We start from the raw sequence: 24,255 nt of genomic DNA, 5'->3' as shown, positions 1-24,255 counted from the left end.
AGAGAAGTAGTTAATCGACATAGACCCAAAATAACATAAAGTAATATCTTCAAATATTGCTGTATTTGTAGTAGTTAGGATACAATTTTACGGATAACAGCACTATATTGCTATAATACTAAATGATATTATATTACATTATGTTATAGGTTATGGACAATGTAATCGATCAAGAATTCACCATTTCTGACCTTATTCAAGGCAAAGAATACCTGTTTAGAGTGTCTGCATGTAACAAGTGTGGACCAGGAGAACCTGCATACATTGATGAGCCAGTAAACATGTCTGCACCAGCAAGTAGGTGGAAGTTTTTTTTTTTGCCCTAAAGCATAAAAAATACATATATATACACTATTTATTTATATACTGGAGACAGCAATGGGCAAGTAAAATCAGGGTCCTAGACAAATGTTTGCTTGTTTATTTAATTTGCTTATGCTTGTTTTATAACTTTTAAATTCAATTGTAATGTGATGGCACAATGAGTAAACATGCATAAAGTACCTAGATATTATATTTCTCTGTTTACTAAAACCTACTTTGTTTGACACTTCTTGATATAGCTGTTCCTGACCCACCTGAACATGTTAAATGGAGAGACCCATCAGCAAAAGGCATCTTCCTTACTTGGGAACCACCAAAATATGACGGTGGTTCACGTATTAAGGGATACATTGTGGAGAAATGCCAGCGTGGCACAGACAAATGGGAAATGTGTGGTGATTCTGTGATAGAAACAAAGTAAGAACGAGTGGCCACAAGTATCAGCTAGAACATTTGTAAGCAATTTGTGGATACTGGTGATTCTAATATGTTACAATGCCCACCTCTTTATAGGTTTCAAGTTGACAATCTTACAGAAGGGCAGTGGTATGCCTACCGTGTAAAGGCACTTAACAGGCTTGGTGCTAGTAAACCAAGCAAGCCAACAGATGACATACTAGCTACAGATCCCAAAGGTATGAAATATTTTCACAATGATTATCTGATGCTATATTGTGTTATGTTTTAAAAAACAAATATTTTATATGCATATATATTTCTCTTTTTAACACCACTGTCCATTTTTTCATACAGAGGCCCCAGAAATTTTCCTGGATGTTAAACTGCTTGCAGGTTTAACAGTGAAGGCTGGAACTAAAATTGAATTACCTGCCATGATTAACGGCAAGCCAGAGCCAAGAATAACATGGAACAAAGCAGACACTCTTTTAAGAGTTGACAAGAGGATACACATTGAATCCAAGCCTGGACATTCTACAGTTACCATTTCTGAGAGTACACGAAACGACTCTGGAACTTACATTATTGAAGCCGTAAACACCTCTGGCCGTGCTTCAGCAGTTGTTGAAGTTAATATTCTAGGTATGCTCCCTCTAAACCACTACAATTCTTCTTTGACTTATAATCAATAATCTGTGACAGTCTATGTGTGTTTTGTGAGTTGCAGCATCATTTATAATAATTTTGCTTTTATGTACACAGATAAACCTGGACCACCTGCTGCTTTTGATATTTCTGAGATAACCAATGAATCTTGTGTGTTGACATGGAATCCTCCAAGGGACGATGGTGGATCCAAAATCACAAACTACATCCTTGAACAGAAAGCTGCAGGAAGCGAAATCTGGAACAAACTGTCTTCAACCATTAAAGAAACTCGCTATAAGGCTACGAAATTGACACCTCTAAAGGAATACATATTCAGAGTCAGTGCTGAAAACATGTATGGCATTGGAGAGCCAGTCCAGTCTCTCTCCATGGTGGCTAAATATTCATTTGGTAAAAAAATACTGATATTTTATATGATAATGTCCAGTTACTAAGCTTTTAGTACCAGTGAGAATCTCACAATAGTTGTACTGATTATTTTTTGCAGATCCACCTGGCCCTCCAACTCGCCTTGAATCTTCTGACATTTGTAAAGATGCAGTTACATTGGCCTGGAATGAGCCAGATGAAGATGGTGGAAGTCCCATTACTGGATACTGGGTTGAAAGACTTGATCCAGAAACAGGAAAATGGATTAGATGTAACAAGACTCCTGTGAAAGATCCTACATACAGGTACACATTCTTTGGCAAGCCAAACACAATGATTTTATCCAAAACTGAATATTTTAAATAATTGCAGATTATTATTTAGAAATCTGTTTAACAATTTTGTGAACTTGAAATTCTACTCCGTAACAGAGTCAAAGGCCTTACCAACAAAAAGAAGTATCAGTTCCGTGTTCTGGCTGAAAATATTGCTGGTCCTGGAAAACCAAGTAAAGAAACTGAGCCAATCTTAATAAAAGATCCAATTGGTATGTTTATTTTAAGTGTACACATTAACAAAAATGCTCTTGACTTAACCTATTACAGTTAGTCTATGGTATATTTATTTACTTTTTATTTTCTTTTGTTCTAGATCCACCTTGGGCACCAGGCAAACCAACAGTTAAAGATGTTGCTAAGACATCTGCCTTCTTGAACTGGCTGAAACCAGAGCATGATGGTGGTGCCAAAATTGAGTCCTATGTTATTGAACTGCTGAAGACAGGCACAGACGAGTGGGTCAGGGTGGCAGAGGGTGTCCCTACCACAGAGCACTTTTTGAAAGGCCTCATGGAGAAGCAGGAGTATTCGTTTAGAGTAAGAGCTGTAAACAAGGCTGGAGAAAGTGAACCTAGTGAGCCAAGTGATCCAGTACTGTGCAAAGAGAGACTGAGTATGTTTTCCTTTTTCCTTTACCCTCTGAACTACAATTTGTTTTACATTTTATTTTGAAAATATTCAGTGTTTCATTAATAATTTGTGTTTTGCTATTTTTATTTTAGATCCACCTTCTCCACCCCGTTTCCTTGAGGTTATTAACATAACAAAGAATACAGCAGATCTTAAATGGACTCAACCTGAAAGGGATGGTGGCTCTCCAATTACCAACTACATTGTTGAGAAGAGAGATGTTAGGCGCAAAGGCTGGCAGACAGTAGACACCACTGTAAAAGAAACTAAATGCTCAGTGACCCCTCTGTCTGAAGGCTCCCTTTATGTATTCCGTGTTGCAGCTGAAAATGCAGTTGGACAAAGTGACTATTGTGAGCTGGAGGACTCAGTACTGGCCAAAGATACATTTAGTAAGTTACCTCATGTTTTGCTGTATTTACATAACATAATGCATTTATTGCATTTGGAAAAAATTCTGAAATAATTTATTATTTTAACTTTCATAAAAGTTTTTTTTACTTGCATTATTTTGTATGAAACACCTTAACATCTTAATAATCATTTCTGCTTTCTAGCTACTCCTGGACCACCATATGCACTTACAGTGGTAGATGTAACAAAGAGACATGTTGAACTGAAATGGGAAGCCCCAAAGAATGACGGTGGAAGACCTATTCAAAGGTTAGTTATCAGGAAATTACACATATTTTTTTTTCCACTAAATTGTACTGCAAAGCTTAATCATCATCACATTTTCATTTTCATTCAGATATGTTATTGAAAAGAAAGAGAAGCTGGCTACCCGTTGGGTAAAAGCTGCAAGAACTACTGGACCAGAGTGTCATTATAAAGTAACAGATGTTATTGAGGGCACAGAAGTTCAGTTCCAAGTTCGTGCAGAGAATGAAGCTGGAGTTGGTCACCCAAGTGAACCTACAGACATATTGGCCATTGAAGACCCAACAAGTATGTAATGGTACATCATAATATGTCAAATTCCTCAGAGTAAGCATTCAAAATTATTATATATATAAATATTTCTTGCTGTTTTTAAGGTCCCCCATCACCACCTCTTGAACTACATGTTACTGATGCCAGTAGAAACCATATCTCCATTGCTTGGAAGCCTCCAGAAAAGAATGGTGGCAGTCCTATCATTGGATACCATGTTGAGGCATGCCCAGTTGGCACTGAAAAATGGATGAGAATCAATTCTCGACCAATTAAGGACCTAAAGTACAAAGCTGAAGAAGGTATTATCCCTGATAAAGAGTATATCCTCCGTGTCAGAGCTGTTAATGCTATTGGTGCTAGCGATCCATCTGAAATTTCAGAGAATGTCTTCGCTAAAGACCCAGATTGTAAGTTTATTTTCTCTTCTAATTAATTTTTGATGTTGAAAAACAATATAGTTATTTTATTCTGAATCATTTCTCTGATTTACTAACAGGTAACCCAACCATTGATCTGAAAACTCAAGATATAATTGTGGTAGAAGGAGAAAAACTCACTATTCCAGTGCCGTTCAGATCTGTGCCTGCACCGACTATCAACTGGCATAAGGATGGAAAAGAAATCAAAATAGCTGATAGAGTTTCTGCTAAGAGCGACTATACCTCTGCCACTCTAGATGTTTCTAATGTTGTTCATGGAGATGCTGGAGTCTATACTATTACACTGGAGAACAAGATAGGCACAACCACAGGATCAATCAATGTTAAAGTTATAGGTAATGATTCCTGATTTATAAACAATAGAATTAATCAATGTTTAAAAAAAAAACACAATAATTAGGTTATGCCTTGCATTTTAAAGGACTACCTGGTCAATGTAAAGAGATCAAGGCAAATGATGTTACCAAGAATTCATGCAAAGTATCTTGGGAGCCTCCAGAATATGATGGGGGAACTCCTATACTGCACTATGTGCTTGAACGCAGAGAAGCTGGAAGAAGAACATACACAACAGTGATGTCTGGAGAGAACAAATTAACGTGGAATGTTAAAGATCTGATACCTAATGGAGAGTACTACTTCAGAGTCAAAGCCGTAAATAAGATTGGTGGAGGAGAATATCTTGAACTCAGAAACCCCATCATTGCAGAAGATGCTAAGCGTAAGTCATGTTTTGATTATCTGCAGAAAACTAAAATACACAGGAGTTTTACACAATATATTCATTATCTGCATTATTCTACAGAGCGGCCAGATCCACCTGTGGATGTTGACACTCATAATCCAACTTCAAAGACCATAACCATCACCTGGAAACCTCCTCAGTATGATGGAGGCTGCAAAATCATGGGCTATATAATTGAGAAGCTACCTAAAGGTGGTGAAAAGTGGGAACGATGTAATGACTCTCTTGTACCTGTGCTATCTTACACTGTTAAAGGTTTGGAAGAAGGAAAAGAATACCAGTACCGTGTATGTGCAGAAAATATAGCTGGTGTTAGTGAGCCTTCTCGTGCAACCCTAGGAATTAAAGCTGTAGATCCAATGGGTATGACAAAAAAGTTCTGAAAACGTGTTAAAGTTTTAAACATACAGTAGGTCACATGAGCACTAATATATGTATATTTATGTTTTATTACTTTTCTATCAGATCCTCCAAAAGTCTTCCTTTCAGGCAGTTTGCAGTCTGGACTTTCAGTCAGACAAGGAGATGAAATAGTTTTGAATGCACATATCACTGGTTCACCATATCCAACAATTACATGGCTTAGAAATGATGAGGTAATAAGACCGGAGGAGATAAAGAAGAGAGTGGAGAAAAGAGTACCTAGAAGGAAAAAGGAAGCAGTTGTAGATGAGCCATTCCACCTCAGCCTGCCGGAGCGTTTGACAGTTGACAACAGCAGACAAGGAGAGTCTGAGCTGTCTGCCAGAGACTCAATTCGTGAGGATTATGGCACATTCACTATAAAGGTTGAAAATGACCATGGTGTTGCCAAGGCTTCCTGTGAAGTAAATGTGCTAGGTATGCAAACCTTTATTTTCGTGAAGTATGACTGTTATAAGCAGCATTAATATATTGTCAATAATAATGCTACTCCTTGCTGATATTACAGTATGGTGTGTCGTATTATGGTAATTTTGCTAACAGTTTTTATCTTTCTTTTTATGATTTTCAGATGTACCTGGACCTCCTGTGAACTTTGTATTTGAAGACGTGAGGAAAAACTCTGTTGTATGCAATTGGGAGCCTCCACTGGATGATGGTGGTAGTGAAATCATGAACTATATCTTAGAGAAGAAGGATAATTCCAGGGCTGAAATTGGATGGGTGATAGTGACATCCACATTGAGACACTGCAAATATCCAGTCACTAAACTAATTGAAGACAAGGAATACATTTTCCGTGTAACAGCTGAAAATAAATTTGGCCCCGGACCCCCATGTGTCTCTCAGCCACTCCTTGCTAAAGATCCATTTAGTAAGTATTTTCTGCCTGCAGTAGGAATTTTTATATAACATTTATTAAAAAAAAATAGAATATGCTTTTACCAAGAAAACAGAAATTAGCTAAATGCTTGCATTTATCCACAGCTCCTCCAGACGCACCAGAAAAGCCTGAAATTGATGATGTTACAGCCAACAGTATGTTGGTCAAATGGAAGGAGCCCAAAGACAATGGAAGTCCAATTTTGGGTTACTGGATTGAGAAACGTGAAATTAACAGCACCCACTGGGCTCGAGTTAACAGAAACCCGATTAATGCTCTTGAAACCCGAGCTGATGGCCTTCTGGAGGGCCTTACATACATATTTAGAGTGTGTGCAGAAAATGCAGGTGGTGTTGGAAAGTTTAGTGTACCATCTGATCCAAAGACTGCACAAGATCCAATACGTGAGTAACATACTGCACAAAATCAAAAACAATTTGGGCTGTAAGTACTACTTTACCCCCTTATATTTTCTTTTTTTTTTTATAATAGTGCTTCCAGGACCTCCAGCTCCAAGAGTTATTGACACAAGTTCATCTGCTATTGAGTTAGAATGGGATCCACCTCTTTATAATGGTGGTGGAGAGATTATTGGCTACTTTGTTGACAAAGAGCTTATGGGCAGCAAGGAATGGTCACGCTGCACGGACAGGCCAATTAAACTTCGCAAATACACAGTTAAAGGTATTAGAGAGGGAGCAGATTACAAAGTCCGTGTAAGTGCTGTAAATTCAGCTGGAGAAGGGCCTCCAGGTGTAACTGAACCCATTACAGTGCTAGAACCACAAGGTATGTTTTTCTTATTTCTTGAAAATTATATATGATGGTGATTTTGCAATTTTTTCTGTATTCCATGCTCAGGGGATATTTAACCACAACCTTTTTATTTAACTTTAGAACATCCGGTTGTTGAATTGGACCTTTCAGTAAGAGATGGTATTCAGATTCTGGCTGGCCAGACTCTAAAAATTCCTGCCACTGTCTTTGGACGCCCTGCACCTAAAATTGAGTGGAAAATAGAAGATGGAGAACTGAACAAAGAGACAGCTGAAATAATTAATGAGGGCAACTCGTCTGTACTTACAATTGAAAATGCAGATAGAAAAGACCATGGAAGATACATTATCACTGCTAGCAATGAAAGTGGTACCAAATCTGCTGCAACAAGAGTTGAAATATTTGGTAAGAAATGTAGTTTCTAAGAACACAACTCTAATACTTTGAAACATCTTAATTTTGCTTGAAATTAAAAGCTAATACAATGATACATTGCTTACAATGTTCCTGTTTTCCAGATGTGCCTGGACCAGTAACTGAGCTAAAACCTGTAGTGGTTAACAGAAAGATGGCTTTACTTAACTGGTCTGATCCTATTGATGATGGCGGCAGTGACATTACAGGCTTCATAATTGAAAGGAGGGATGCTAAAATGCACATTTGGAGACAGCCAATTGATACAGAAAGATCTAAGTGTGACATTACAGGCCTTCTAGAAGGACAAGAGTATATGTTCCGTGTCATTTGTAAAAACAAGTTTGGCTGTGGTCCACCTGTTGAATTGGGGCCAATTCTTGCTGTTGATCCCCTAGGTAAAATAAAATAGGATTTTTTTTTTTTTTTTTTTAGTACAACATTTATATATTTACTATTAGCAACTATCTGAGTGTTAGATTGACTCAGTTTTGTATTTGAACAGTGTCTCACATGTATTTTTTTATTGTAGGTCCTCCTGGTTCACCAGAAAGATTCACCTACACTGAAAGAACAAAGTCATCAGTTACACTGGACTGGAAACCTCCTCGTAATGATGGTGGCAGCCCTATTATAGGCTATATTATTGAGAAACGTCGACATGATACCACAGAGTTTGAAAGATGCAATAAAAGGCTGGTTCCAGAGACCTCCTTCTTAGTAGAGAACCTCGCAGAATTGCATATGTATGAATTCCGTGCCAAATCTGTCAATGAAATTGGGGAAAGTGAACCTTCTCTGCCTCTCAATGTGGTTATTCAAGATGATGAAGGTATATTCTGCAATTTGAGTTGTAGTTAATGATAGCCAAATAGGAGTTTGTTATTATGTTTATTATTTTTGCTGCTCTGTCTGATCTGTGGATAATCACAAAGGTCATAAATCGAATCAATTAAAATCCATGAATTGTATGAATAGTTGGTGATTGGATAAAAAATAATTTTTGTTACATCATATTATGAAAAAAAATGTGCAAGTTACGTATTCACATGCTTTGAAAATTGATCAATATATTTGCTAGAATAAAATAATCTTAGAAGTAATTAAAATGTTTGGCAACTAGTCATTCAGCATAATCTTTCCTTCACAGTTCCCCCTACCATTACTCTCCGTCTGGCTGTCAGAGGTGACACCATTAAAGTTAAGGCAGGAGAACCTGTCAACATCCCAGCGGAAATCACTGGTCTACCAATGCCAAAGATTGAATGGTCCAAAAATGAGGTAGTTATTGAAAAAGTACCACCAACGATGAAGATTGCAAAACAAGAACTTTCAAGAAGTGAAGCTAAATCAGAAGTTAGCATTCCCAATGCCCAGAGAAATGATAAGGGAACCTACATAATTACAGCTTCAAACCGCCTTGGAACTGCAAATCGGACTGTCAATGTGGAGGTCTTTGGTAAATATATTATTTCAGTTTCTATAAACAAAATTTAATTTGTTTTTTTCTCTTATAAAACTTTTTTTAATTGCTTTATTTAACTAGACCGTCCTTCACCACCAAGAAACCTGCAAGTGATTGACATCAAAGCTGAATCCTGCTACTTGATCTGGGATGCGCCATTGGATAATGGCGGAAGTGAAATTACCAACTATATAATTGATAAGCGAGATGCAAGCAAGAAGAAGTCAGAATGGGAAGAGGTTTCCAACATTGCAGTTGATAGAAGATATGGCGTAAGTTAATAATTTATGGCAACAGATTGGTCATCTTTATCCTTTTGGTATATAGCCATAGTAATAAGCAAACCTCATTTTAACTTCTTTTATTGATTATTTCAATATCTTTGTTAATAACTATATTGCCAGCTGCTGCTTGCATATACCAATTAGTTGTTAGCATGTTTTTTTTGTCTAATGTTAATCTACTATGTTTAAATGGAGGAAGTGTTACTAGTTTTTTTTCCAATTAATAAAATGGAAAGTAAATGAACATAAGTGAAATCCAAATCAAATCAAAATTTGGTGTGACCACCCTTTGTTGTCAAAACCACATCAATTCTTTTAGGTACACTTGCACACAGTTTCTGAAGGAACTCAGCAGGTAGGTTGGTCCAAACATCTTGGAGAACTAGCCACAGATCTTCTGTGGTTGTAGACTGCCTCATATCCTTCTGTCTCTTCATGTAATCCCTAAAAACTCAATGATGTTCAGATCAGGGCTCTGTGATGGTCAAACCATCACTTCCTGGACTCCTTGTTCTTCTTTATGCTGAAGATAGTTCTTAATGACATTGGCTGTCAACCACTGCGTTTACAATCCTCAGCATTGCTCATTTCTTTGTGCTTCTTCAAAAGAGCTTAAACAGCACATCTTGAAACTCCAGTCTGCTTAGAAATCTTTGCCTGGGAGAGACCTTGCTGATGCAGTATAACTACCTTGTGTCTTGTTGCTGTGCTCAATCTTGCCATGATGTATGGCCTGTGACATGAAACTGTCTTCCACAACCTCACCTTAGTAGCAAAGTTTGGCTGTTCCTCACTTGCTTTTAAGCCTCCTGCACAGCAGTTTTTGTTTCAGTTAATGACTGTGTTTCAACCTACATATTAAATTGATGATAATTAGCGTCCACATGTTATAATTGGTTAACTATATACCTGGCTCTACTCCTTCAAAATCTCTGACTTTGTGTAAGTGTAAAGCCCCATACATACTATCAGATCTTCTGCTGATTTTTTTCTTCAGATTTCCCAAAACCATATAATATGAGGTCAAACCTTAGGAGTTTTAATGTGTATGCAATCAGGCAGGCCCTTCTACTACATGGTTTTGGTAAATCTGAAGTCAAAAATCAGCAGAAAATCTGATAGTGTGTATGGAGCTTTAGAATTGATGCTGGTTTGAAGCAAAGGGCAGTCACACCAAATAGTCTGTACATTTTGTAAATTGCTAGAAAGAAATATAATGTTTACAACACCGAGGGATGCTAATAAATGCATCATTGATTTATTTCAGATCTGGAAGCTCACAACTGATGGAGAATATCAATTCCGTGTTAGAGCAGTTAACAAATATGGTATCAGTGATGACTGCCTCTCTGACAAGGTGGTAATAAAGGATCCATTTGGCCTTCCTGGAGCTCCAAAGAAACCTAAAGTGTCTGACTACACCAGATCCTCTATGTTAGTATCCTGGGAACCTCCTCTGGACAATGGTGGCTCTCCAATCACTGGCTATTGGCTGGAGAAGAGAGAAGTTGGAGGAGTATATTGGGGACGTGTAAACAGAGCGCCAGTCACTAAACCTGCCGTGAAAGGTCTAGAATTCAATGTACTGCGCCTGATTGAAGGTGTGGAATACCAATTCAGGGTCATGGCTGTCAATGCTGCTGGAGTGGGCCCCCCAAGTGAGCCATCAGATCCTGCTCTGGCTACTGATCCAATCTGTAAGTATGAGTTGAAAATCTGTAGCACTTTAACACATACATTTGTAAACTTGTTTTTAGACCACTACATAACATTTCCATAGAATTACTGTTGAATGAATGCTTTAAAAAAAAATGTTCATTTAAATAATTAAGTTAACAGAATTACCAATGCAGTATGACAGTTTACTTTTAGAATTCAAATTTAAAAGTAGCAGATGCTACAGAGACTATAATAGTTAAGAGTTTGCACTTTTAAGAGATTAAAAAAAAACTCAAATCCTGTCCTAGATATTTATACTACTGGGTAGAATGTCTCCAAATAAAATAAATATTATTTTCTTAGAAATCCATTTTAATACAATTCAAAACTGCTAAGCTGTGGTGCATAGAAATTAATGACATTTTGAGTTGGGGCATTTCTATAAATTTACAAATATAGGGGAAAACAGTGCCTTGCATTGTAAAAACACAAGGCACCATCCTCCAAAGCCTGCTCAGAACAGACACTAGCAGATTGTGTGAATAAGCCCTTAATAATAAGGTTGATTTGAAATACTTTTATTAGAAATACTATATTAGAAATGGTTACATAACATTACAAGTATTTCCAAAAATACAAAACACATTTGTAAAAAATATATATATATTTTGTGTTTTTGATTATAGTTGCTCCAGGTGCTCCATCTTGCCCAGATGTGAAAGACAAAAGCAAGAACAGTGTGTCTCTTGCCTGGAAAAAACCTGAAAAAGATGGTGGCAGCCCAATAAAGGGCTACATGGTTGAAATGCAGGAAGAAGGCAGCTTGGAATGGAAGAAGGTCAATGAACCTGACAAGCTCTTTCCCACTTGTGAATGTGTGGTCCCCAACCTTCAAGAACTCAAGAAATACAGATTCAGAGTTAAGGCAGTTAATGCTGCTGGTGAATCTGAGCCCAGCATGGCAACTGGAGAAATACCTGTGAAGGAAATACAAGGTACAATAAATATAGTAACTGAACTTTATTTTGTTTCATAATGTCAACCTAAAGTGTATTTCCTCTTTTAGACTCAAATTTGAGAAACCCCCACTATACCTTTGCTTTATGTTCCCCATTTACATGGCATACCTAAAAATAATGATTTAAAAAAGTCTTACCTTTTTAGTTGTTTCTTTGGAGAAGTTTTTTTACATGAGACTCTATAGGCACCTTGAAATTGTTCAGAATAGCGTGCAATTAGGGACAGGTGTAGAATAGTGTTAATTTTGACATAAAATTTCAATTTAGTTTTAGTCATAGTCTTTTGACTAAAATGCCATTTTAATTTTAGTCATATTTTAGTAATCTGAGTTGTTTTAGTTTTAGTCATATTTCAGTTGACTAAAATCTCCAGTACAGTTTATTCGACTAAAATCTTCAGTACATTTTAGTCTACTAAAGTAGTTTAAAGTACTTTAGTTAAATTGTAATGCATTATTTAAACATTTCTCTAGAATTGCCAAACTCTTTATATACTCCTGGAGTAAAAATCTAATATCATGTTATTATTTATGGTATTGAGGTTTAAACATGCACTACAGGCACAGATTTAGCCATTGTGATATATAACATCTTTATAAATAAATCCAAGTTTCATAGACAAAAATATTACTTTTTGACAAACAGAAGTGCAACTTTAAAATATAAAACAACAAAAAAGTTGTAAATTCTATTGGCTGTATTGCCATTGCACATATTACCTGAATATATCCAACTTTAAATATTAAGAAAAAAACAAGAAAAGCCTTTTTCTTTCAGCAGCTTAGTAGATGCCCCCTACTTATTTTTATGTGGTTGTGCAGCATTAATTGTTACGTCAAATTTCAATTTATGACTAAAACTCATATCGATTTATGACTAAAGACCATAGTCTTTTGACTAAAATGCCTTTTTAGTTTTAGTCATATTTTAGTCATCTGAACTGTTTTACACTGGTGAGGGGACAGTTTATTTTTATGCATGAATATACAATTTATCACCCCAGTCTTGAGATCTTTACCCTATTGTTAGGACAGACATCTAGTTTGCAACTAATAATATTTGTCAGCTTAAAACAGACATGGTTAGTTATGGTAAACATAACTCCCCAGCCCCTTCCTTAACATTACATAAATGGGGAAAGCCAAGCAGGAATCTAAAGTGAGTAAACTGGTAAGCAACAATTTTTAATATTTTATTTTTAGTTATGCTACATGAATGGTAACCAAATATATAATTGTACCAAATATAACCAAGTATTATACCAGTTTGATTGCAGAAGTATAATGTTCAAACATGTAAGGTTTAAACGTGTGTTTTATTTACCCCTCTACAGAGGAGCCGGATATCTCAATTGATCTGAAGGCACAAGACTATCTGAACTGTCGTGCTGGTAGCCAAATCAAAATTTCTGCCATCATCAGGGGCCGCCCTGTACCCAAAACATCCTGGGAGTTTGACGGAGTGGCACAGAAAGAAATAAAGGTAAAATGAGGCACAATGAACCCCAGAAATTGATTTTCTTATAAATTAGTTTTACAGTGGCATTCCACCTTCTTCCACATTATTTCCTTCTTCTACATGTAACAAATACACTATAACAAGTTAGCAGTTCAGTATATTCTATTGGGAAAAATGTAAATTGAAACTATAGTATATTTTTATTAATGGTAAAAAAAAATCGGAGATTTACAGAGTAAAACAAATATTCATACAGTTCATCTCATGTAGATGTTTGCAGTGAATCTTTAGCTATAAGGTCCATTAAAAAATGTTTTCACACAAGATACACACAACTTTCATCAAGGTTTAACATTTTTACAATTGAATCTAATTAGAAAAATGTGTGAATCTTATGTGAACCCTGTGTGAATCTTGTGTGAAAACATTTATAAATAGACCTATGTGTTTGGATATAGTCACCATTATCATAAACATAGTAAAGGATTTCCAGTATAAAAAAAAATATTATTAAAGATACTACTTATACGTATATAAGTTGTAGTTTTTGAAGGCTACATTCCAAAGTGATGGTTTAGTTTTGTGTTGACTCTAGAAAATTAATTAATCTGCTTTGTTTTCGACACAACAACAGTGAGGCTTTCCCTCAAATAGTTCATGTTTTATCTAAGCAAAAATTCCAGAATGAAGGCCCCACTCTGACCTTTCCTTGATAATTTGTTTATTCTACATTATGGATAATTTATCTGAGCAAAACACTACCATAGTTGCCATAAAGGAATTTTAGTGTAGCCATCTCACCACTGGAGTTTAAGAGAGAAAATAAGTAATTATGAGATTCAACTTTCCAATCACCACACTAAAAGATATCAATCAAATTACTACTACTGCAACAGATTATCATACCATCAGCATACAAATAAGTGTTCACTGTTTTTTGCATATACATACCTGAACTCAGTATATATCCTTTTTCCCACACAGGATCAAGTCCACAATATTCCAGTTGATTCACAAGTATGTAGTTAATATTTTTATTTAGTAATTATTGTCTCTAGTGTTTTTCATATGTTATATACAAGTAAATATTAAACTATTGAGAAAGAATAAATTATTCTGATTTTTTTTCTTTAGGTTGAAGCAACTGACACTACTTCAGTTATTATAATTCCTGATTGTAAAAGAGGACACTCTGGAAAATACAGCATCACTGCCAAGAACAAAGCTGGCCAGAAAACTGTCAATGTCAGGGTCAATGTTCTGGGTAAGATTATATAGATTGAGTAAATGTGCAGTTCTTGTCATCGTGCCTTAGGGAAATACATAAAAGATATGGTATATTTAATAAATATTTTACACTACAGATGCTCCTGGGCCTCCAAAGGATCTAAAAGTTAGTGATGTCACTAGATCTACTGCTAAACTCACATGGAAAGCCCCAGATAATGATGGAGGAGACAGAATTAAGAACTACATCATTGAAAAGAAGACAGTGGAAGGAAAATCATGGGGCAAGGTTACTACTGACTGTGCAGGCACTTCATTTACTGTACCTGACCTCATTGATGGACAGGAATATTTCTTCAGAGTAACAGCAGAAAATAGATTTGGCACTGGACCTCCAATTTCAACCATCCAGAGAACAAGAGCAAGAGATCCTATCCGTAAGTATAAATAAAAGCTATGGCGGCTGGTTTATTTACAACTACTGCCATTGTTTAAACTTGACAGTACTTTTTTTTTAATTAAACTTGACAGTAGTTTATGTTTTTGTTCTGTAGATCCACCTGAACCACCAACTCGTCTAAAGGTTGGCCTTGTGACAAAGAATTCTGTGGCACTAACCTGGAGGCCACCGAAGAATGATGGTGGGGCACCTGTAACCCATTATATCATTGAACGCTTAGTTTGGGATCCAAGTGGAGAAGGCAAAGAAACCTGGAAGCAATGTAATAAACGGGATGTGGAAGAAACACAATTCACTGTTGAAGACCTGAAGGAGGGTGGACAATATGAATTCCGTGTCAGAGCTGTGAATGAGGCTGGAAATAGCAAACCTTCTTCAACTGCTGGCCCAGTAGCTGTGAAAGACCAGACATGTATGTTAAAAAAATGATTCTGCTATGTTAATATGCAAATTATTATATAATTCTTATATATTTATTGATATTTTTCCATTTTCTTTCAATAGGCCCTCCTTCAATTGAGCTTAAAGAATTTTTGGAAGTTGAAGAAGGAACAGATATCAACATTCTAGCCAAGATTAAGGGTTGTCCATTCCCCACATTGAAATGGTACAAAGCACCTCCAAACAAGCCAGATGACAAACTACCAGTGCAGTATGACCAGCATGTTAACAAAGTCGTTGGTGAAAATGACTGCACATTGGTAATTCATCAGTCTCGTAGAAAAGATACAGCCTTATACACTCTGACAGCTGAGAACAATCTGGGTGCTGATTCCAAGGAAATGCGATTGAATGTACTTGGTAAATAAAGACGTTTATGTTGTTTATTAGTATTTGTTTTTGCCACAAATATTAATAGTTGGCTATTTAAGGCTATTTATTTAATGCTAGTTCAAAATGTATGATGTCCTGTATACTTCATCAACCAACCAGAAATATGTTTTCTTATCATAAACAAATTACATTTTGTTTCTTAAAACAAGTTGACAAAGATGCTCATTTAACTTTTTTTACTAAATCCAGGAGGTTTTAATAAGTTCATTTCAATTTTTTTTTTCCTGCTTCTAACAGGACGTCCTGGACCACCAGAGGGACCAATTAAATTTGAAGAAATAACAGCAGAAAACATGACGTTGGCTTGGCTTCCACCAAAAGATGATGGCGGCTCTAAGATTACAAATTATGTTATTGAAAAGAGAGAAGCAAATCGGAAACTTTGGTCCCCTGTAACTATAGAAGCTAAGGAATGCATCTACACAATACCAAAACTTGTTGAGGGTCATGAATATGTGTTTCGCATTATGGCACAGAACAAGTATGGTGTTGGTCTTCCACTTGACAGTGAGCCTGAAACCGCAAGAAACCTTTATTGTAAGTTTATTATTTGGGCATGCTACGCACAAATTTATTTTAATGTAAACAATAAAGATCATGGATAGAGAAGTTTTTACAAAAATGTAAAAAGAGATTTGTTTTACTAAATAAAAATATTAAAGATGTACATAAAAGATGTACATAAATAGTATGTGCTTACCAACTATGTAACTATTGAGAACCTATAGTGACATGTACACATATAAACACACACCTATATACAGTAGGTTGAACTGGATGGGCCTGTGTCTTTATTCAGGTTCACCAAGTATGTAACTATGTAACATGCAGTCAAACCAAATCTATCTATATCCTGCTTCAAGTATCCCACAAAGTAATATTCATCTACCCACTCAATGAAACAATAATTAATTCAAAATTAGGGAGTTTGGAATTCTAATTGCCAGGATGCCTTCTTCAGTCAATGATCAATTGCACATGCATATATAGAGCGCAGGCAGTTGCTGGTGTCTTCTTCTTTTACCCAGCTTTGTTTCCTCCAAAGCCAGACTTACTGTCCAGCTACAGTAAGTTCTCAATGGGAATAGGAGCTCCTTTAGCATTTAAATGCAGTAATCCTGCATCTGACAAAAATGGCATTAACCCTTAAATATCTACACGTGATAATGATATTTCCATAACATACTTATTCTTTGTATTTATAGCTGTTCCAGGACAATGTGAAAAGCCATCAGTCAGCAGTATTACACGAGATTCTATGACTGTCAACTGGGAAGAGCCTGAATATGATGGTGGCTCACCTGTGACAGGCTACTGGCTGGAACTTAAAGAGACCACAGGAAAGAGATGGAAGAGAGTAAACCGTGACCCAATCAAGATTATGACATTGGGTGTTTCTTTCAAAGTTACAGGACTCATTGAAGGATCTGATTATCAGTATCGTGTGCTGGCTATAAATAGAGCTGGAGTTGGCCCTCCAAGTCTGCCATCTGATCCTGCAACTGCAAGAGACCCAATATGTGAGCGCACTAAACCTTAGCAGATATCTAACTATTGTTTTTTGTTTGATATATATATATATATATATATATATATATATATATATATATATATATATTCATACATGTTTACATATATCTTTTTTATAGCTCCACCCGGACCACCAATTCCAAAAGTTACTGATTGGACAAAGTCTACTGCTGATCTAGAATGGGTTCCACCCTCTAAAGATGGTGGGTCTCCAATTACAGGATATTTTGTGGAGTACAAGGAAGAAGGAAAGGAGGAGTGGGAAAAGGTTGGTAGAAGACAGTATTAAAAAAGCATGTAACAAAGTGGTTCTAAAGACCTACCTAAAATAAGAAATTAGGTTTATATTTACCTGCTTGGTGCACTGGTATTGCTCTCTGCACCTCCTGTCTTGTGTCTGCCTCTATAGCAAGCCACTTGCTGTGGGGGCAGTTGTGCACCTAAACTGGGCTGTTTGTGTACATAGACACACACTTTATGTCGTTGCCCCCCCCCCGTGTTCCCACCTCACTGGATTTTATTGACAGCAGCAGGAGCCACTAGTTCTCATTGCTATCAATCTGCCCTGGGAAACCAGGGAGCGAGAGAGCAGCGTTGCTGCAGATGTATTGGCACAGGGCTGTATTGATACAGGACTCAGTTAAGTTTTATGGATGGGTGAAGTAGTGAATGTTTTTTTTACCTTAATGCAAGTAATGCATTAAGCTAAAAAAAAAAACCTTGTGACTTTAAAACCACTTTAAACTATAACTATGAAAAAATGTATGGCTACATTAGAATATTTTTTGTTTTGTGTTCTTTAGCAGACTCCGAATGCATTTTCGTCAGAATTTTAGGTATTTTCAGTATCATTGTAACAAATGATAACGAGTGTGCAGAATCTGAAAACCGAAAGATCCAAGATAAACAAATACTTTATTCTCGCTTTTATTGTGACAACAGTTCAATATAGATAGGAGATTCGACATGACGCCGAAAATAGCAATCTGTGTCCATTGAACCTGTGGTCGAATGTGCCTAACCTTAGCACTATTAGTCCAAGATTATTCTACATAGAGAGAAAAGATTCAACATAGAAAGAAAAGTTTTGACATAGAGAGAAAAGGTTTGACATAGAAAAGATTTGACATAGAGAGAAACGTTTTGACAATAGCAAAAAAGGTTGAATGTGCCTACCTAACTCTATTAGTCCAAGATTATTCGACATAGAGAGAAAAGATTCGACATGAAGATTCGACGAAGCAGTCGCCGCGAGTGGACATTTATGGTCAAATGCTCCGCCCATAGGATATAGAAGAATTTTAATGTTGGTTGACTAGTAATAATAATTAATAAATATAATTTTAACTAGTGTCATACAACATTAGACTTCTACTATAGCTTGTAGGCGGAACATTTGAACGGAAATGTATGATTGCGGCGTTGTAAAGTTTAGCTGCTCCGTTGAATCTTCTTAGAACATTCAACAGACACCATAAGCCTTCAATTACAGATTTGACCTTAATTATTTCGGATTTTCGGACGAATGCATTTTTTCGCAAAACTAAATAAATAAAAATGAATTTCGGGAGTAACTATATAAATTTATTTTTCGGACGAAAACGAAATTCCGAAACAAAATATTTCAGTGTGAACATATCTATTCTTTAGCCATCACTCATATCATTATCTCAATTAACTGACATTTAAATTTTTAAAGGCAAAAGATAAAGAAATCAGAGGAACCAAGTTTGTTGTACCTGGGCTGAAAGAAGGAAGCTTCTATAGATTCAGAGTAAGAGCTGTCAATGCTGCTGGTGTTGGGGAACCAGGTGATGTCACGGATGTTATTGAAGCCAAAGACAGAACAGGTACCTAATTTATAGACCTACAATACCTATATGTGACATGGTCAATATTTTTTCGTTAGTTATATATTTTTAAATACTAAATTTATTAAATCTATAATCAATATGTAATATCAGCTTCCTAGTGAAATTACCTGTAAACTGCTTCTCTTTAATGTTTACAGTTCTACCTGACATTCAGTTGGATGCCAGTGTTAAAGACAGAATTGTTGTCCATGCTGGTGGAGTAATCCGAATCATAGCTTATGTTTCTGGAAAGCCAGCTCCAGAAATCTTGTGGAACAGAGATGAAAGAGCTTTGCCTCCAGAGGCTAATATTGAAACCACAGCTATCAGTTCATCTTTGGTCATTAAGAAATGCCTGAGGAGTCACCAAGGCATGTATACTCTGGTTGCTAAGAATGCTGGTGGTGAAAGAAGAAAGACCATCATTGTTGATGTATTAGGTGAGCAGTTATGTTTGTGTTACAATTTGCACATTATCTATAGTAAATAGCATTATAATATCACACCTAAAAATTTTCTGCCTTTATTTATTTTATATAAATTTAAATTAAGTATAGTAAAATACAGTGTATCACTGAACTTCTTTCATCATTTGCAGATGTTCCTGGACCAGTTAGCCAGCCATTCCAGACTGAAAATCTAACAAATGACTCTTGTAAGCTGACATGGTTCTCTCCTGAGGATGATGGAGGCTCAGCAATAACTAATTATATAATTGAGAAACGGGAAGCAGATCGCAGGGGATGGACTCCAGTGACATGCACTGTAACAAGGCAAAATGCAGTAGTGCAAGGACTAATAGAAGGAGTAGCTTACTTCTTCCGTATTGCACCAGAAAATATTATTGGCATGGGTCCATTTGTTGAGACTCCACGAGAAATTGTTATAAAAGAACCAATGTGTAAGTTAGAAAAGCCATATATATATATATATATATATATATATATATATATATGTATATATATATTATTTTTTATTATTATTTCTGCTGTTATCTTAAAATGTAACATGGTGTTTCCTTTTGCATAAAGCTGTACCTGAGCGTCCTGAAGATCTTCAAGTAACTGCAGTTACAAAAGAATCAATAAGCCTAAGCTGGAATCCACCCAAATACAATGGTGGATCTGATATCACAATGTATATACTGGAGTGCCGCCTTATTGGCAAGGACAAGTTCTATAGAGCCACAAAAGAAAAGCTGCTAAATAGGAAATATGTCCACGATGGACTGAAGGAAGGTGACACATATGAATACCGCGTCAGCGCTGTCAACATTGTTGGACAAGGCAAACCTTCATTCTGCACTAAGCCAATTACTTGCAAAGATGAACTAGGTATGATGCCCTCTGGGTCCCTTTCAGCTCACTTTATTTTTAAAATTGCTTTGGATTTTTTAGATAATAAACATTTTTTTATTTTGTTACCAGCTCCACCAGCAATTGAGCTTGATTTCAGAGATAAACTGATTGTAAGAGTTGGAGAGGCATTTGCAATGACTGGTCGGTACTCAGGTAAACCAGCTCCTAAAGTTTCTTGGTTTAAAGATGAAATAACAGTTAAGGAAGATGACCGCACAAAAATCAAGACCACTCCAAATACACTCTGCTTGGGAATACTTAAATCTGTAAGGAAAGATTCAGGCAAATACTGTGTGACTGTTGAAAATAGCACTGGAGCAAGAAAGGGACTGTGTGAAGTGATTGTTGCTGGTAAGGTTAACACATTCATTAATATGTAATTGAAGCATGTTTACAAGGAAGTTATTGTTCCATCAAATGTTAAATGCTTTCTTGTTTCTACTCTTTCTTTTGAATAGATCGTCCACAACCACCAGTTGGTCCTGTCATTTTTGATGAGGTTCATAAAGACCATATGGTTGTTTCATGGAAGCCTCCTCTTGATGATGGTGGTAGTGCAATAACTAACTATATCATTGAGAAAAGAGACACAAACAGGGATCTCTGGATGCCTGTAACCTCGGCAACCAACAAAACTACCTGCAAGGTTCCCAAACTGATTGAAGGAAGGGAATACATCATTCGCATCTGTGCAGAAAATTTGTATGGTATCAGTGATCCCCTACTGTCAGATGAAATGAAGGCCAAAGATCGCTTCAGTATGTTATCATTTACACTGTTAAAATGCACATTTATGTAGCGATATGCCGTTTTATTAAATTCATTTTTATTCTGTGTAGGAGTTCCAGAGGCACCCGAGCAACCACTTGTCAAAGAAGTTACAAAAGAATCTGCTCTAGTCTTATGGAACCGACCACGTGATGGTGGAAAACCTATATTTGCCTATATTGTGGAAAAGAAGGAAACTATGGCCAATAGGTGGACAAAAGTGTCAAGAGAGCCTATTTATCCAGATACACAATTCAGGGTAACAGACCTTCTAGAGGGATGTGAATATGAATTTAGAGTATCAGCAGAGAATGAAGTTGGTGTTGGTGATCCAAGTCCACCATCCAAACCAGTGTTTGCCAATGATCCAATAGGTATGAGAATAATTTTATTATTTCAGCCAACCAAATTATAATTTGTATTTCAAATATTTTCTTTGGAAATGATGTCACATTTTTCAGTTTTTCACATATCTACTTACACCAAAAATAATGAATGGATAAGAACTGTATCTGAAGTGTTTAACCACTTCAGCTCCGGAAGGTTTACCCCCCTTCATGACCAGGCCATTTTTTGTTTTGGCAATACGGCACTGCGTTATTTGAACTGACAATTGCGCGGTCATACAACGATGTACCCAAAAAAAGTTTGTCCTTTTTTTCCCAAAAATAGAGCTTTCTTTTGGTGGTATCTAATCACCTCTGCAGTTTTTATTGTTTGCATTATAAATAAAAAAGACAGATAATTAAAAAAATATGTATATATTTACTTTCTGCTATAAAACATACCCAATAAAAAATGTAAAAAATCAAATTTCTTCATCAGTTTAGGCCAATATGTATTCTGCTACATATTTTTGGAAAAATAAAATCCCAATAGGCGTATATTGATTGGTTTGTGCAAAAGTTATAGCATCTAAATCTATGGGATATTTTTCTTTATTTCTTTTTTTTACTAGTAATGGTGGCGATCAGCGACTTCTAGCGGGACTGCGATATTGTGGCAGACAAATCAAACCTAACTGATACTTTTGACACTTTTCGGGGACCAGTGACACTAATACAGTGATAAGTGCTAAAAAATATGACACCGGCAGGGAGGGGTTAACATCAGGGGCAATCAAGGTGTTAAATGTCATTCTAGGGAGTGCTTGCTAACTGTTGGGGGGGTGCTTTGACTGGATGAAGGTAAAGATCCATTAGCTTAGCATAAACACAGGATCAATACATTTCCCTCTCACAGAATGATGATCTGCCTGTCTCCCAAATGATCAGTGGGTCACAGACCCAGAAGTGTCAGATCACGTACTAGGTATATGATCTGGCACAGAGTGGCTGCGACGCCTCAGTCTAGGTACGGTGGGTGGTCTGCAAGCTGTTAAAAATACTTTTTTCAATTTACAAGACACCTACAGTGTGTAATTTACAATGTTTTATATCTGATACACAATTTCGTGAAAATGTTTACTTTAAAATGAATCATTTAAAATGTTATCAAATGTTTAATTTTACTTTTTAGTGAAACCAAGTCCTCCAGTCAACCCAGAAGCCATTGACAAGACCAAAAATTCAGTTGACTTGTCCTGGCACCCTCCAAGACATGATGGTGGAGGCAAGATAATTGGTTACCTTATTGAATACCAAAAGGTTGGTGAGGAAGAATGGATGAAATCTAACCATGCCCCTGATGGCTGTCCTGATACAAAACATAAAGTAGTGGGACTCACAGAAGGTGACACATACAAATTTAGAATCAAAGCAGTGAATTCTGCTGGAGAATCTGAACCTGCCTATGTCCGAGACCCAGTGCAAGTTAAAGACAGACTTGGTGAGATCTTAATTTCAATAAAACACCTAGCTACTAAATTTTCAATAGTGCTTAAAAAATACTGACACTTTCATGTTAATTTCAGAACCTCCTGAGTTGATAATTGATGCTAACATGGCACGAGAACAACATGTTAAAGCTGGAAACACTATTGCACTCAGTGCTGTAATCAAAGGAATACCTTTCCCAAAAGTCACCTGGAAGAAGGCAGATAAAGAGGTACCTTCAAAGGCTGATATTGTGGTCACACCTGTTGGAAGTAAGCTTGAAGTCCGCAACTGTGTCAAGGAAGATGCAGGAGTTTATTCTCTCACAGTAGAAAATGAAGCAGGCTCTAAGACGGTTGAAGTAAAAGTTATTGTACTTGGTAAGATACAGTAATGTTATGTCTTATCAGTTGAGATAAGAAAAGTTATAAATGATGAGCATTAACCAAGTTTTCGGTTTATATTTCAGATAAACCTGGTCCACCAAGGAATCTACTAGTAAGTGAAATTAGGAGAGATTCTTGCTATCTCACCTGGAAAGAACCCGAGGACAATGGTGGCTCTGTTATTACCAATTATATTGTTGAAAAGCGTGATGTTGCCAATCCTCGTTGGGTGCCAATTTCAACTACATCTAAGAAACACAGTATTATGGCCAGACATCTGATGGAAGGCACACAGTATTTATTCCGAGTTGCTGCAGAAAACCAATATGGACGAAGCTCTTACATTGAAACACCAAAACCAATAAAGGCCATTGATCCAATTTGTAAGCATTGTTTTGAATTTGTCTTGAAAATTTAAATATTTCACTAGAATTATAGTGTTTTTGGCAATATTACAAACATTTCTATCATTATTCAGATCCACCGGGACCACCAAAGAACCTTCATCATGTAGATGTAGACAAGACCGAGGTATCTCTTGCTTGGAATTATCCAGACCGTGATGGTGGTTCTGAGATCACTGGATTTGTAGTTGACTATCAGGAAGATGGGGCAGAGGACTGGACCAGCTTCAAGACTGTCTCTATACCAGAATGTGTAGTCACTGGTCTGACCCATGGAAAGATATACAAATTCCGTGTAAAAGCTCAAAATATTGCAGGATTGGGCCGGCCAGACACAACTGTACCAATAGAGTGTCAAGAAAAACTGGGTAATTATTATCATTACTAAT

General features: G+C 36.5%; 1 protein-coding gene across 1 annotated transcript in view; it reads left to right on the top strand.

The window, feature by feature from the left end:
• TTN (titin) overlaps positions 1–24,255 on the top strand; it is a 337,354-nt gene that overhangs the window by 244,697 nt on the left and 68,402 nt on the right. The window contains exons 150-195 of the mRNA XM_077448105.1: positions 150–297; positions 564–741; positions 838–959; positions 1,078–1,365; positions 1,486–1,782; positions 1,880–2,066; positions 2,193–2,308; positions 2,413–2,712; positions 2,822–3,121; positions 3,287–3,392; positions 3,481–3,677; positions 3,767–4,072; positions 4,162–4,440; positions 4,527–4,826; positions 4,911–5,213; positions 5,316–5,690; positions 5,845–6,147; positions 6,261–6,560; positions 6,649–6,945; positions 7,054–7,338; positions 7,452–7,745; positions 7,880–8,179; positions 8,498–8,806; positions 8,894–9,084; positions 10,364–10,793; positions 11,442–11,750; positions 13,108–13,256; positions 14,217–14,249; positions 14,367–14,496; positions 14,597–14,896; positions 15,014–15,331; positions 15,424–15,720; positions 15,991–16,290; positions 16,959–17,273; positions 17,403–17,551; positions 18,983–19,133; positions 19,295–19,576; positions 19,735–20,037; positions 20,168–20,470; positions 20,564–20,845; positions 20,953–21,252; positions 21,334–21,636; positions 22,781–23,089; positions 23,175–23,456; positions 23,546–23,845; positions 23,941–24,234. Of these exons, the coding sequence (XP_077304231.1) occupies positions 150–297; positions 564–741; positions 838–959; positions 1,078–1,365; positions 1,486–1,782; positions 1,880–2,066; positions 2,193–2,308; positions 2,413–2,712; positions 2,822–3,121; positions 3,287–3,392; positions 3,481–3,677; positions 3,767–4,072; positions 4,162–4,440; positions 4,527–4,826; positions 4,911–5,213; positions 5,316–5,690; positions 5,845–6,147; positions 6,261–6,560; positions 6,649–6,945; positions 7,054–7,338; positions 7,452–7,745; positions 7,880–8,179; positions 8,498–8,806; positions 8,894–9,084; positions 10,364–10,793; positions 11,442–11,750; positions 13,108–13,256; positions 14,217–14,249; positions 14,367–14,496; positions 14,597–14,896; positions 15,014–15,331; positions 15,424–15,720; positions 15,991–16,290; positions 16,959–17,273; positions 17,403–17,551; positions 18,983–19,133; positions 19,295–19,576; positions 19,735–20,037; positions 20,168–20,470; positions 20,564–20,845; positions 20,953–21,252; positions 21,334–21,636; positions 22,781–23,089; positions 23,175–23,456; positions 23,546–23,845; positions 23,941–24,234 (11,920 nt within the window). The remainder of the gene's footprint in view (positions 1–149; positions 298–563; positions 742–837; positions 960–1,077; positions 1,366–1,485; positions 1,783–1,879; positions 2,067–2,192; positions 2,309–2,412; positions 2,713–2,821; positions 3,122–3,286; positions 3,393–3,480; positions 3,678–3,766; positions 4,073–4,161; positions 4,441–4,526; positions 4,827–4,910; positions 5,214–5,315; positions 5,691–5,844; positions 6,148–6,260; positions 6,561–6,648; positions 6,946–7,053; positions 7,339–7,451; positions 7,746–7,879; positions 8,180–8,497; positions 8,807–8,893; positions 9,085–10,363; positions 10,794–11,441; positions 11,751–13,107; positions 13,257–14,216; positions 14,250–14,366; positions 14,497–14,596; positions 14,897–15,013; positions 15,332–15,423; positions 15,721–15,990; positions 16,291–16,958; positions 17,274–17,402; positions 17,552–18,982; positions 19,134–19,294; positions 19,577–19,734; positions 20,038–20,167; positions 20,471–20,563; positions 20,846–20,952; positions 21,253–21,333; positions 21,637–22,780; positions 23,090–23,174; positions 23,457–23,545; positions 23,846–23,940; positions 24,235–24,255) is intronic.

Source organism: Lithobates pipiens, unplaced genomic scaffold, assembly GCF_037356315.1.
Source record: "Lithobates pipiens isolate NorthernLeopardFrog02 unplaced genomic scaffold, aLitPip1_a1.2 Scaffold_22, whole genome shotgun sequence".
NCBI classification, from domain to species: Eukaryota; Metazoa; Chordata; class Amphibia; order Anura; family Ranidae; genus Lithobates; species Lithobates pipiens.
Note: the sequence above shows the minus strand (reverse complement) of the source record. Positions and strands in the feature narration are given on the sequence as shown.